At 43.4% G+C, this 15,647-nt stretch overlaps 1 protein-coding gene across 1 annotated transcript; it reads right to left on the reverse strand.

Annotated features, from left to right (window-relative positions):
* Positions 1 to 361: 361 nt before the first annotated feature.
* Positions 362 to 4,950, reverse strand: tmub2 (transmembrane and ubiquitin-like domain containing 2). The gene is made up of 3 exons (XM_036549853.1): positions 4,871 to 4,950; positions 3,300 to 3,881; positions 362 to 3,160 (listed from the first exon to the last, which is right to left on the reverse strand). Exons 2-3 carry the CDS (start codon positions 3,863 to 3,865, stop codon positions 2,755 to 2,757), a joined length of 972 nt encoding a protein of 323 aa, XP_036405746.1. The 5' UTR covers positions 3,866 to 3,881; positions 4,871 to 4,950; the 3' UTR covers positions 362 to 2,754.
* Positions 4,951 to 15,647: the final 10,697 nt, after the last annotated feature.

The following is a 15,647-nucleotide window of genomic DNA, read 5'->3' on the forward strand; positions in this document are numbered from 1 at the left end:
CCATAATGACATCTGGTGCTTAAGGTCACTGTGTGTGATGTTTTATTCACCGGAAAATCACACTTCCACTGGCTAGGGGGAGCAGAAGAGGTGTAAAATATTCTCCCTTCATCTAATTCATGAAAGCAACTTAACCCGTTGTATGTGACTGTAAATGAGTGAAGATCATTGAATGCGTATGCGTCATTCTGAAATGACTTTTAAATGTTTTCAGTGACATCTGCAACATGCCACGATCAGTTGGTAGCCTGCAGCTACCACCATGCTGTGGATTAAAGAGCAGGAGGCAGTGTTTGCATGCACTTCTTTGTGTGGGCTCCGTTGTGTGTGCGTGCACAGACACAGATGGAGCTAATTGGCTTGAAACCCTTTAATCCAAACGACACTAACAGCAGAGTGCAAAACAGATCCATTTCACAACAGCCTCAGAGTTGGAGAGGAAAACAAGATCGTCTTAAAAATGAAGCAGCTCCTAACCACAAGGAAATAATGCACAATCGAACCCATGTACCACTCCCCCTACATATTAATCCCGAAGTGCCAAATGAAATTTCATCCAATCCATACACTATGTACAGTAAATTTCATCTTGTGTATTTACATACATGCTTGTCTTGAAACAAGCTTTTTTATTATACAGTACACACTCATTCAAATTTTTTTTTCACTACACTGGCATATTTAGGTATAGAAATGCATTAGTAATTACAGAAAAAAACTGGAAGAGTGATGGCTACTTCAGCCATGGTTACTGCAGTACCTTTGTGGGAAGCAAGGCAAGGCAATGTTCTGACCCACACAAGGCCCCATTTTACCCTGTCCCAATGTCAAAAAAAAAAAAACTTGTAGTCAAACAACTCGGTTGCTTAAATGATTTAACAGCAGTGTGTTCCTAGGGAGGAGCTGAGGGCACTGCTGTCTGTTCAGACCTGAGCAGTAGGCAAAATCAGCCGGAGAAATGGGAAAAGTGCCCTTTCTGTGTCTCCCGAGACATCCCTGCTGCTGCTCTGGGGAGTGTGGATGCCAAATAGCCAACTGAGGAAATTTACAATGGCTATGATCTCCATGTTGTCAATTTCACATTACATTATTTCCATGTTAAAAATTCTTTGAAATTCATAGCAATTTCACGTCAGTTTCATACAATCAATTTCATTTATCCTATGGGCCATTTGATTTACATTTGAATTGCAAATTTTTAAGAACCATACCGAAATTAAACCTGGATCACACTCTAAATCCAATCCATGATGCATCTCCACTTTAAGTCACTGTGTCTGTGAGCAGCTGTATAACTTAATTTGGAGATTCCAGAACAGTACGGACTTGCTGTGCGTTGACAGGAACCAGATGGGCGAGACGTTTAAGAGAGCTGAGCGGTGTCGTAATGCTGATGAGAACTGAGGACATAAGGAGAGATATGACATAATGGTATCATACAATGCACTGCTCTGTCTGTTCAGGACCGGGTCAAACTAAGGCTATGTACAGACTTACAACTTCTGTGTCAAACACATTCGCATTAAGTGGCCATATTCATGGCTGCACGCTTCCATGAGTTAGCATCATTAAACATGCTGCCCGTCTGCAGTAATTCAGGAAACTCATCAGGAGCATCGCAAGACTGCGAGACTCGCGTCACAAGGCAGCTTAACTGCTTCAACTCAAGCTGCAGATGTTAGTCTGTATATACACACATTATTGCAATTTAAATTTTGACAAACATAAGCTAACCTCAGGCTGCTGACCTCTTCACCAATTCCTGTTATTGCAACCATACCTGATCGAGTGCAGTGTTCGTCTTATGCTGCATCCTTGTGCAGCTCCCCTGCACGCTACCTTCAGCAAATGTCCGACACCTGTATACCTGCACACATTCACCGCTAAGCCGGGTTAAAAAAGCCGTATTAACAGCTCTATTCAATACTTGCTGAGCAGGAGTAACTTAAGCCGGCCCGGATACATCTGTGAGTCTGCACAACTCCATACTAAGAAGCAAAGGGTTTGCAGGGACTAAGATGACCTGTCTGGGGCACTTCTTTGTTCGCTATTAGATCTTACGCCCTGCAAGCCATGTCTCAATTCAACACTCCTGGTCCACATTTGCACACTACTACCGATGTCAGAGATTCCACTGCCCTCACAGAAACTGGTGTGCTACAACAGAAAATATGTCCTTATTCACTTCAGGCAGATGAAACATTTCTTTCTGCAAGATTAATACAATCAATTTAGCACTGTGCTGCTCTGCTGAATTCCAGAAATGAGAAGGTTACAGAATGTTCTGAAGGTGAGATGATTTTTTTATCCCAAGACTGAAGCCAGGGGTCGCTGCACTACAGGGTGTGAAGCAGAGATGACGTGCAATTGTACAAAAATCAGTCCAAAATGGACCAGCAGGATCCACGTCACAACCCTGTTGCTTTCCTTCAAGGGAAAGTTCCATGTGTTGTAATATATATGTTTATATCACTGCAGGCAAAATTGCAGCCCTGACCTCAGCTTACTACATACTGTCTTACACTCACACCCACATGCTGCTACATGTCACACAGACACCAGCTCCCTTGCACTTTGACACACACACATACACACACACACACGCACATGCACGCCACACACATAGTTTAGAAGCCTCATGAGCGGTATGGCTCCTTCCCTTGCCTGTGCCCACCACCATAAAATCTACTTCATTATTTAGCCTTGCTTCGTGTTTCCTTCTTAGGGCTTTTCCTTGAGGCACTTCTCCTCCCCTCACCGACTGTACATCCCAAAGACCAGGAAGCTGAAGAAGATGGTGACGCCCACCAGGGAGATGGTGGCCGGCGCGGTGAAAAACTGCCGGTAGTTGATGCGGAAGTACCAGACCACGGCCAGCATCACCACAAAGACGGGCACCACCAGGCTGCCTGTGTTGAGCGCCAGGCCCACCCCCCCAGTGCCACCGCCTACGCCCACTCCTCCGCGCTCCACCTGGGCTGTCCCCGTCACCGCCCGGGGCGGCCCCTCCGCACCACCCTCCCGTAGGGCCTGAGAGATGTGGCAGTGGATGACGCTGTTGTGGGTGATGTTGAGCGACAGCAGCGTCCGGCCCGGGTCCTGCAGCAACTGGCCCTGGAAGATGAGCTTGATCTGCCGTTCCTGGCCGGAAAAGTACTTGCTGTGAGAAGGAGGGGGAAACACACAAAAACGCAGAGTCAGGAGAAGGCCAGCTCTACCCTCGTAAATGGCAGCATGAGCCGCGTCTGACTTCAAACAGTTGTCACTCCTGCCGAGTGGAGTCTGGAATCTGGCCTCACCTTTTCAGCAGCCCTACAGTGTCCTGTGGCCTGAGCGTGGCCAGCTCCTCTGTGTCGTTGAGGAACTTGAGACGGACGGTGATGGCAGCAACCTGGCCCGGGGTTCGAGCCACGTCCTCCTTCTCTTCCTCTTGCTCCTCCTGCTCGTCAGCATGGGGTGGGAGGGACTTGCCAGCGGTCGCCACTGCCCTTTTTCGCAGGCCCTGGATGTTCAGCAACTGGTCAATGCCGGCCCCTGACGCCCCCTCCCCGTCTCCGGTGGCCTCCCCGCCCTCTTGCCCCAGGTCTTCGTCCTCGGGCTTGTCCTCCTGGGAGTGGGAGGCTGGCTGGGGCTCTGGCGCGTCAGGGCTGGAGGGCCCTCCCATGTAAGCATCCCCACCCCCAAGGCCAATGAGCGAGACGTGGGCCCCAGCCGTTAGGATGGTGCCCAGGATGTGGTCCCCGCGTTCAGCCACATGGGTGGAGAGCCAGGCCAGGATCAGTGCCAGGGCCAGCAGCACTACCCCACCTGCCACTGTGACTTCATCTCCCACTCCGTCCAGCATGGTCAGCGCACACACCGCCATCCCAACCACTCTGCACCTACAGGACAAGGGACAGTGAGAGTGGACCAATGTGTCGGTATCAATACACTAAGAACGTCTGAACATGTTAAGGCTCGTAACGGTGACCTACGAGGTAATAAAGGCTTCATATTCCTTTTTGTCATACTACAGCATGCGTCCAGTATGACAGAAAACTAGGTAAGTGGACATGAAGACTAGCATAAAACACACAGAATTACGAGCCCCAATGCAGGACATTAGTAAGCAAGCTTCTTAGCAACTTAAAAGGCGGACTCGGTCTAGCTAACATGCTTTATCAGTACAATTAACACACTAATGTAACAACAATAAAATCAGGGGTAACATCAAAATGGCGTTTGAATATAACATTAGACATATAACGCTAACGCTAGCCTTCAGTTCTGCTGAATTCGATGATATTGTACACTAAGAAAGCTAGCTAGCAATAAGAACTACATATGACGTTATGTAACTGGCCAGCTAAACCCTAGGCAGCAAACGACACAACCCAATACATAGTGAATATACCTAGTTAGATTATCAGCAAGCTAGACAGTTAGAACAATTAGCTAAGAATGAAGAAAACTCTTTCAGTCATTTAGCTCGCTAGCGAACACAGAGCTAGGTTATATAAAAATATGTTACCCAACTGCTAGCAAGCTAAGTAAATCGATGACCACCTTCGACAGGCACGTAGCTTGCTAGCTAACCTAGTATTCGCTGTATCGGTGGCCAGGAGAACCAAGACTATTTTAAATGTCCACTTCGTTTTAATTTCGGTAACTTGCTCGCTAGCTACTGTTAGCTAGTGTAACTATTTACGGTCCTCAGACTTGTTTATGAAAATGCCACAGTAGCACGAACGACCTTCTGGTTTAGCTAGGACGTCTATTTTTCATTCCTCACATATCTTAAGCAGTAACACTCCCTCCACAGCTAACGACGTTTACGTCAGTAATCAATTTTAATCGGTCAGACATCAGAAAGACGGAATTCGTTCGCTACCTGTCCAATTTTCAGACCATAACTTAGCTTCTTGGTAGCGATTCCTGATGCCCCACTCCCTGGCTGGCCACATACAAACACAAATTGTGCCTACGTCAGCACATAGGACGGACATACTACGTCAGAACGGCGCATGCAGTGACGGAATTCTTCGAGAGCCTGATGTGGGATTCCATGCCGAAAGGATACAGTACAAAATAGTAAGAGTAAAATGTGATAGTAGCTACAATCTTAAGGATAAGAGGTTTCTTTCTTAGAAACAGCAGTAACTGTAATGCCTTGCACTCTTCCTCCATCACAACTATGGGAGTCGTCCACTTTGTTTCCCACCCAAGAAATATCAACACAATTGATACCCCCACCCACCACCCCCAGACGGACCTCAGTGTACCCCGGTTGTCTCCTTATGTCCCTATGTCTACATAGTATTTATGACTTTTTGTGTACCCCCGTGGATTGCAGTCGCACCCCTTTGTATTTGCCCCTGGCCCCTGATACACAATTGTTACAAATTCACACTACTAAATTCTCTGAGGTGTAAAGGGAAGATATTCTCACGAATTTACTTGGGCTGTTTTTTTTAGGCCACAAAGCTGACAGAAGCAGGTTTGCATGTGTTTTACTGGTTTTACTTAACTTTAGAAGTTAAGATACCTTGCAACTTTGGTATCAGGTCACAGGAATAACTACCACTTCCTGGCTAGCTCAGCATACACACAAAGGAAAAAATCAAATCATGTGAGAACACCTAATGCTTCACTTCATGATTATGTGATGTTACAAGTGTATAGGTTTTTTTTTTTTTTTTTTTGAAAAAGCCTTCAAGTATGTAGGGGACCGCGGGGCACAACCTAACAGGGGGCAAAATTTAACACGGACTTTTTATGTTGTTATACAAGGTCAAGCAGCGTGTGCTCCTGGCCACATTACCACATTTCCTAACCACGGTCTCCCGCGAAAATTCAGAAAGATTCGTCAGCGTTTTGAAGAAATCTGTGCCATAGGGAGTTTTCAGGGCATGTAAGTATTTTTTTTTTCCATCACAAGAGTTTTTCAGTTACTGAGCTGTGTGTGTTAATCATAAAATCCATCCTAATCACCATCTTGTTGCCGACAACGTAGCACCGTTTTGAAACATGTGACAAGCTCACAGCAAGTGCTTAGCTAGGCTTAAGTACAGCCTCCATACTACGGGGTTAGCTGTTACATGCCATGGCGTTACCACTAAGCCTCCTTTCGTAAACAATGACAAGAAGTTATTTCTCTCTCATATAAAATAAAAACAACTGTTTTCATGGAACTTTTTATTCACAGAATGAGACATCGAATAATAAAAGCAGATAGGGGAGCCTCATGTCAGTATTCATATATAATTTGACGTGTGTGTGTGTGTATGTATGTATCGAGTGATCTGTGTGTCATATAGTTAGATAATATATAATGCAGTATGTTTGGAAAATATATCTGTTTCATACAATATAGAATTATATTGAATTAACCATGTTTGCACTAATTTACCAGGCTTTTCTAGCAAGTGTTACAACTAGCCTAACCCTCTGTCTGTTACAATTAATTCCACCCATGGGGTAAGTTGTAACATTGCACTTACCGTCATTTTCTGTGGAATTGTACAAGAACGGTAGGTGCTAGAAACAAAGTTAAAGTGTTCGTTTGTAGCTGAGATGTATATGTTGCTTGTGTAAAAACATGATCATTCCTACTTAAATATTTTTAAAATTGTTTCACAAAAACCAAAGTGTGTTAGGATGTGCCCCACACTCCCCTACATAAATGTATTTTTTAAAAAAGCAAAATGGCACTTGATATGTCATGAATATTGCCACAGCCAGGGGACTCCAGGTACTGTACTTCACCTAGTCCCAGACGCCCCCGAGTCATGCCAGTATTCATGATGTACAGTATACTCCCCTTACAAGAATCACATCTTTCTAGGAAGAATTCATTCATTTCAGCCATTTCTTTTCATTTCTTAAAAGCAGGGGTAAATGGAGTTGTATGTTTTGAAAACCTTTTTTTCAGTGGAGATATATCCACTATCAGTCATAGATAAGTTACCATGTTATGGCTATGCATCTTTTCTTGCATAGATCGATTCATTAGAATATATAGTTTGTTGTGGAACAGAAATAATGTTAATACACTGGACTGACATTATTTTTGTCACATCTGCAATACTTTATTGAAACTCATTTTTGCAGATTTGTAAGGGGGTGATTATATAATATGCACATTTTAAGGATAACGTATGTTCATAATACATATCTTCAAAATCACGCACAAACTGATGCAGGGTTGTGTAATTTGGGGGCCGATCCCAGCAGGTGGCAATACATACCTTTAAAGTCCCTCAAAACTGGCCAATATACCCATGGCAGAGGAACTACGCAACGAGACCATCATCAATACAGAAAGGTGTTGCAGAATGATTCAACAGTTCAGATGAGGAACTGAATGGTATACGACACAACAATTGAATGGACATATTCAAATACCACCTAATCAGTTAGCAAGAAAGTGGCCAGGCATGCAGTTAAGTGGAAAATGAGATCTCACTAATATGCAATTTAATGACAGCATAATCATACATTTTTAGTAAAAATATAATAATTAAAAAACATAGAATGTTGGTGCAAATGCACAAGTATTCAGCCTCAAAATAAAAAGGGGGAATTATTCAACTCACCAGTCGTTTGCTTTAAGCAAAGTTGTGGTGTGGGTCTTTCTACCTGCAACCGATAAGCAAACTGATTACTTCTAAATTAGAAGATTAACATATTTTCCACTTAAACTGTGGATATATGGTGTTTTCCATTCCATTTGCCTACAGCTGACTTTGAATTTACTTGTCTTACTGGTGTTAAATTGAAGCACATTGAAGTTAAATTTCATTTTTGAAATCACTGACATAAATGTGGGTGGCAGTGCAGCATAGTGGTAAGGAGAAGGACTCGCAACTGAAATGTTGCTGGTTCAATTCCCCATGTGGACACTGCTCCTATACCCCTGGGCAAGGTATGTAACCCCGATTTGCCTCAGTAAATATCCAGCTGGATAACCTTGGGAAAAATTTTGTATGCAACTACTAAAAATTGCAGCTCACTACCTCAGTTGCCATTTTCAAAAGACTAAGCATACTGAACAACAATCCAAATTTGCATAGTTTAATTTAACTGTTTGTTGTGTGTGCTAGGTGTGTGCACAACCTTTGGAGCTATGCAAGGATGTATCTTTGACATGTGCAGTGGTTATTCCGTAAAAAATGTGACCGGTGCCTGTAATAGTTAGACTCATGCTGGTGTTGCTTAATGAAGTGTCCTATTCTTTCTTGCAAATCTGATTGAGTGGGCAACCTGAATGTTTGAGTGGGCAAAACCCACCCTTTTCAGCCCTGTTAGCAAGCTTGCTAGCAAGGTAAAGAGAGATAGCAGAGATGTTTAAAAGCATCTAGCTAGCTATATAAATATGAATCATGTATGTTTTAATATGTGCTAGTTAGCATCAGTAATGTTAGATTAGTTTGCTAGTGAGCTACTTTGTTGATTGCTCGCTAGCTAGTGGTCACATTTAGCTAGCTAAAGGTTGGCTAAAATGCACACAAATTGATGTTGCCTGGCTAACTTGGTTAGGCAGGTTAGTTTGCTATTGAGAAATATCACTATCCTTTTCACCGAACATATGATTGTGCTCTCGAAGATTGGAATCAGGTTCAACAAGCAGGCAAAATCATTGCTACTTTCAGTATAACTTAATGTACGTTAAGGGAACACACTTCGTTCCAATGGTTAATGAAACAGCTAATGTAAAATTGCTTTTTGTATTTTTGCAGCTGTCAGATTTTTTTATTCATACAGTATAGGCAGTCAATGTGTAATTGAAGCTATTTGAAGGTACCACATTGAAGATATTTAACAGTCTAAAGCAGCTGATCTTATAAGCCGGCTGGTATAATTAATATGCTCTGCTTGTTTGTTTTGCCATCAGTGTTAAAGGCAAAATGTCAGCCAGGGACATCAGCCAGCCTCAGGGAAGGAACAGCAGGAAATCATTCCCCATGTTCAAAGGTGAGAATATCTAGGTCAGATGCATCTAGCAGGATTCATTTATGTCCTGATTGTAGTGGATGCATAACACAATTAGAACGATTATATACTCTTTTGTCCTCTGTCATTTTGTATTGGCTTCAGTGGGGAAGCTCATTTCAGGCATATGTTTTCGGCTGTGGCAGTTAGCATATATCTAGCCTAATTAATTAAATTGATCAATTAATTAAGTTAATTTGGCAAATCAGATATCGTTGTAAATATTATTTGAAGTAGCAATAGTAGTAGTGTCACTGTTGTAATTAAACAACAACAACAACCACCATATTAAAGCATTACCAGACACCAGGGGCAGCGAGGGCAAGTACCTGCTTTATACAGTAATTTGTACTAATACTCTCATTTGTAGAGATTGAAATGTAAAGAATGGTGTTAAAAACACAAACTGACCAGCTAAAAGACTTTTAAAAAATAAATGCCTGCATGGATGCTCCATGAAATGTGTCCCCCCTCTTTTGATATGAAAAGTACGCCCCTGATCTGATGCAGCCTGTGAGACATGGCAATCTTACATATTCCCCTTTACCTTAGTGAAGACGAAAGGAAAAAAAAAACAGTCTGACAGAGAGGAACGGTAGACTCTGACAAAGGATGTTACTTTTATGGTTTTTACTTTAATAGAAAACCTTAATATCTGTGTATGATAACATGGGGTTTTTTCACAGAGTAAGAATATATTAAAATCAATTATTTGTATCGCTTTGTAAAGACAGCAGATGGCGCTAATGACGCAATTATTGAATTAACGTTTGACAACAGTTGCTGGGTGTTGTCAAAAATGCAACCCTGCCTTAGCGATTGTGTGATATCCGTGTAACTGAGGTTAGGTTTTACTTAGCCATGTCACATCCACTGACAGTATCGCTTTGACAAGCCAAGACTCCCTTCTGCAAATCTGCACATGTAGCTATCTTCTCACTTTCATTGTGTCAGTTGATTCCTTTGCCTTTTGACAGCACATTTGTTAATTGTATTTTAGTTTTTGCTTGAGTCAATGAAAAATTAATGGAAGTATGCTTTGCTGGTGGATTTTTAACTGCAGAAGGAGCATCTGATACCCTTAACCCATGGTAATAGGAGCAATATCTGTAGATTGTCAGCTTTGGAGTGTTACAGTCTGTCAATTGATTGCTTGTCACCCCCGTGCAGACATGGTTGTTGGTACAGAGTTCCAAGGTTACTGAAGAACTGTACTGAAGACAAACGATACTAGCTGTAAAAATGTTCTCTTTACAAAGCTTCAGCTTTCAGTTTTTTCAAGGAATCAGTTGCTCAATTACTTAGCAGTAGCCTGTTCCCAGGGTCAGGTTGTTACAGTTCATTATGGACAGTAATTTCCAATGTAACATTAACTGGGATATCAAATTAGTCTTGCCTCAGCAGGTTGGTTCCCTGAATTTAAATCATAGAAAGTGTGTACTTCTCTTTTCCTAGCAGTCATCTGCCACAAACGTTTTGTCCAGCTCCTCACAGTGGCACCTCGGACCACCATTGTAGTGCCCTTTCACCTTGAAGGACTTCTTGTGGCTCACAGGCTTCTGGATTCACTTGCTCAGTCAACAGGAAGGTCCAGAGTCCACCTTCATTCCTGTCAGCATTGAGGTGGCTGTTGCTTAGAAGGGGCATATTACTTTGCTTCCTCCCTCCCCTTCTCATGTATTCACTATGTGTTTGTCCAGGCCTTGGAAGCTAACAGCATGTGTCTTCTGGGTTGGCTTGAGCCACTGCGACAGCTGATTGCTTGTCACCCCGTGCAGACATGAACCAAATGTCCATTTTTTTCAGTAACTGGGCACTACTATATTGAATCTTCAGTTGATGGGGTTATACCACCTACTACATTGAAAGCATGGCTTTGCCTTTGCCTGAGATTATTTGTTAGCAAGCCCTCACCTCCCAGCCGATTTACTTTATACAATCTGATGCACCACCGTTACCAAGGAAACAGGACGGGACTTCTCAGGTTCGAGCAGCTGAGCATTTGATGGCTGTTTTAGTAGCCGGGGCTGTTTTCTCAACTAGCCTTGAGGTGAGACCCTGTTCTGCCAGCACGTGCCACTGTAGGGATTCATGCAGCACACAATAGAAGACAGTTGAGCAACACAACCTTGAGCTCATCCTCAAGCTCTCAGTGCAGAGCTGGTTCCACCAGCTCAGCAGTGTCACACGAAGTGCTCTGATTGTGTTCTGTCTGCAGCTGCGGAGGTGGAAGCAGCTCCTATTATGAATGGCGTGGTAAAATGAGGTTAAGTGGACCACTCTGTGACTGTGCCCTTACTAACGCAGAGCCCTTTCAGCATTCAGAACTCCATCTGCATGGAAAGAAAAAAAGAATAATCAAACATTAAGTCTCAATATTCCTGCCATGACCTGGTCATTTCTCATGCAAATTCTTTAGTACACACTAAGGTAGGCAATTTGCACTAACATTTCTTGCTTCAACGAAAACGGTGACAGAAATGAAAAAGTAGATGAGGTTTGCCTCCTACAGTGGCACAAGGTAATGCAGTCCATTCCTTCTTACCTTTCCTAATAGGTTCCATATTCAGCATTCAGCATGAAGTCACCACAAACAGTTTTGCTTGGACAGTGTTTCGTCATCAATGTCGAATCATTTGCCAGCGGTGTTCTGGTACTCACAGTGGATGAGCAGGACACAGGTCTTGAAGTGACTTTACTTAGAAGGGAGTCGGTGAACTGAACAGCTGAGTACATGATCCCCATCTTAACCAAGTGAGCATAATCAGGCGTTCACATACATGTGTGCCACTTCATCACAGGTTTTTCAGAAATGATGTCTCTCCAGCTTGTCTTTATTCAGAGACTTCACCAAAGGCAGCAGTCTCTGTCATCAGATGTAAAAACAACAAGCACCACTTCAAGGGAGCCCCTTTTTCCCGTTGCCCTCTCTCAGAAGAATGCTATTGACAATGGGACGGATTTCGGTGATACGTTTGGACAGCACTTAGTTATTCAATCCACAGGCTGTCAAGGCTTTGATATGTTAGGAGCATTAGTCCAAACCATTGTAGCATTTTAGTACAAAGGAGAATGTTGCTTCTGCGGTGTAAATCCTTTGAAAACTGCAGTGGTGTGTACTTTGGCATTACTGCTGATGTTTTGACTCTTAACTGACTGTTGAAATAGGCATTTTCCCCTCTCTTTTTCTTTATTTCTCACTATCTGATCTGTATTATTTAACATGATGGTCTGTTGTAAAACAGATCAGCATTGTGAATTAAGAGGACTTCGGAATTGTGGGTGATGTTTAGAGCACTTTCACTGCTGAAATAAACTTGGCTCCAAAAATCAATTTATTCAGTCATAATACAGCATAGAGTGATTCTTACGATTAGAGTCTAAAAAAATGGAGGTTATCAACCGCAAGCATGTGACTTTGGAGGAGGGGGCTCAATTCAGCCTTGACTGTCAGAACAATGTGCAGCATCCAGATGAGCATGCCTCTCCCACTGGCTTCACCCCTATTTGCCTTCACAGAGACCTTCTTGTAATCCATTACAAGCCACCACTCTCTCCCTTCTTGCACCAGCACCTTTAAACCAGCAGGGGGCAGAGTTGTACCTTGTGAATGAGAATCAACAAATCTGATCTGCAGACATGGCGTTTTACTTAGATTTTGGCTGTCTCTTTGCATTGTGGCTGAACTCTACAGGGGGCGTCCTGTTACAGTTCACAGCTGGGGAGGGGGTGGCACAAAGTACGACTTTACTTGTTTGTTTTGATCCACAGAAGTCCAATCAATTTTTGCCAGACGGCTGCCTCACTGGTTATTTATCAAGGCACACCGATTTGTCCTATACTTCAAACAGCTTCGTCCTGCCAGTAATTACCTTAGCAAGGCTTCTGTCCTCAGTTTCTTTTTTACATCCTAATTATCTCCTGTGTTTTTTTTTTTTTTTACAGTTTTTAAAAGCCATTACGAAGTTATGGAACTGTAATTACTTAAGCAAACTTCACAAGCATATCTTGCCCGGTTTCATTAATTATTTGATAAAATGTCAAGGGCCGTTTAATTTCCTCGTCACTCATTCTGCCAGGCATAAATCTGCAGCCTCTCTTTTCAGCTGAAATATGTTCAGTCGAAAATAAAACATCAGGAACGAAAACATGACTCAGCGTGAGACTGTTTGCTTAAGAGCTTTTTCACACAGGCTCATCTCAGAGCAGAGGTCCTGTTCACAGAGAGAGCTTCATAATTCACGCCCTTCGATTTGATGAATCAAATGCAGAAAAAAACATGCCTTTCTTTTTGACATGATGCCTGTTCCCATTTTACCATTGCTGCGTTTGCCCACATTGTTCTCTCTACCTCCTTGATACCAGGCAGCATCATACTTAATATGATACACAGAGGCTTGACCTGATTTTCCCTTCACTGTAGTTCTAAATCCTGTACCTAATGAGCAAGCAGACTGATTACCAGAGAGCATGCCTTAGGTTCACCACTACACTGATAGGGGAGTGCCACTTAAGTCAAGCTTCATTGTAAGCTGTTCAACTGCATTTCAGGTCCTAGATGCAGTCTAAAGAAGTACAGCCTTTTTTTTATTTGTTTATTTTAGAAAAGTAAATCGAGGACTAATTTTTCTTATTCAAGGATTGGCTGTAGGGGGCAACATTCAGCAGGCAGAGCCAGTTTTTGAATTCCCTTGGGTTGCGATCAGCTACTGTTTTGAAAAGCGTGATTTTGGATGACCACAGTGAGTCAGGAACTCAGTTTAACTTCCCTTCAGAAACAAAGTGTCTCCCACAGTATTATGTCTCAGTCACTCTAGTAAGGTATTGGTGTTCATGTAACTGCATGCAATGTAATGCTCTTATGGGTGTATAAGGAAGACTGCCCCCTGCTGGCTGAGCAACAGCCAGAACATTTTCCCAGGAAATCAGCCATCCAAGTGCTAACCAAGTCCAGCTGAAATTCATCTTCAGCCTCAGGACACAGGCAGGAGCAGGCTACAAAATGATAAGGGTGCTGACTAACACTGTGAGTCACTGAATGACAGTTTAAAACATATCAAATGAGGGAACAGCTTTCATCAGAAATGCAGACGTTGCACATTAATTCTGTTGTGGTTTTGCATTTTCATTGCATTTCAAGGTCGGGACCATAGGTGTGGGTCAGCTCAGGCCCGCAATGTATTCTCACTTTGTAATTCAGCCAGTTCAGTCAGTGACCTGACCCCTTCCCTCACCTCTACATTGTGAGCACATTGGGTGCATAGGGCACATTTGAGCTTGGCCACTCTGTCTGGTTCGTGTACTGTAGAATTACTGCACTGAAACCCAAACAGACGAAATGACAGACCAGACCAGACCAGAAACAGATCAAACATGTAACGCCACCCCCCCCACCAGTCCACCAGACCACCAGACATACACTGATAGAGGCACATTCAAGATGAATTCATTTTAATGTGATTTTTTTTCTGAGGGAGTTTTGGCAGAGAGTTCAACTGGTTCGGTATACTTACCTGGTTGAAATTTCATATGTCAAAGGTAATTGCCACAATTTACTGCCGTAAGTGCAGTTGGCAGATTAGAAAATATTTTATGACGTGCCATATTTCTCCCTCACACTCTGAGACCAGGAAAAACGTGCTTGATTTGAAAGCACAGAGGTGTCCTTTCTGCTGCTTAGTCCTTTCTGCTGCTTAGTCTGGTGAATTGAAATCACTGGGTACATTCTGTCACAGGATGGCATTATTAACCCATTGCTCTCATGTCTATAGGATATTGTAGATGACACGGGTTTTGTCTCACACTGGCTTGTATTGATTTTCAAACTCAAAACGACATCAAAGTTTTAAACCTTCTGACGTATCGGATTGATCTCACCTGTATCCCCTTGGCAGGTTATCTTAATTATATCTTCACACAATTTTCCCATGATGGAACACTTTTTGTCAGGTTCCCTCAAGTCACTTTGGCAAGTAACAACCTTGAGATCCACTGACAGATACATGTTTCATGTGGCTCTACACTGACACCAGTGTCTCGCGTGCTCAACATGCGAAGTGCACTGGCTGTGGTCCCTCCGGGCCCTGAGCTGTGCGCGACTTCTGCACAGCCAACATGGCGGGGGAACCATCACGCCTGCCAGTGCAGCACCACTTCCTCAGCAGTGGAAGAGAGAGCTTTGTCTAATGAAGTAATTAACAGAACTGAGCTTGAGTCCCCGCAGCTGTCAGGACCCACGGCCGACTTAATTGGAAAAAATGGCTGGGTGTAGTGATCGTGATTGGCGTACGCGATTGGCGTATGCGACAGGGAGCGGCCCAAACGGAGCTCTAAACACACCTCCCCCCCGGGAGAAGGCGGACTGCCCAGAGCACACCGCCCCTTCGGCTCTCTTCAGAAGAGTGCCACGTTACAAACGTGATGGGGACATTGCTGCCTTTCTCGTTGTCATTTTCACTGCTGAGGTGGTTAATTATTTTCTTTTTCACTCTACCGGGAGTCTGGCAGTAGAGAGCCTGAGGACATGAGCTGTGTAGCAAGGGGCTTGAGTCAGTCACTGTGACGGTAGGAGGGCGTTATGTGCAGCATCACACGCCGCCGTGGCTAATGACCTGATTTGCCGGGCATGTCCCCTTCCAGACTCAGAAGTGTAACTTACCCATTATGTCCGGAGCGTG

The sequence above is a fragment of the Megalops cyprinoides genome, chromosome 1, assembly GCF_013368585.1.
Source record: "Megalops cyprinoides isolate fMegCyp1 chromosome 1, fMegCyp1.pri, whole genome shotgun sequence".
Classification (NCBI taxonomy): domain Eukaryota; kingdom Metazoa; phylum Chordata; class Actinopteri; order Elopiformes; family Megalopidae; genus Megalops; species Megalops cyprinoides.

What these genes read in the sequence shown, in the direction of transcription:
- tmub2 (XM_036549853.1), bottom strand. Translation starts at nt 3,865, where the DNA reads ATGGCGGTGTGTGCGCTGACCATGCTGGACGGAGTGGGAGATGAAGTC. An exon ending in ACTGTAGGGCTGCTGAAAAG is followed by an intron (nt 3,161 to 3,299) that starts GTGAGGCCAGAT and finishes TCCTTCTCACAG; the next exon opens with CAAGTACTTTTCCGGCCAGG.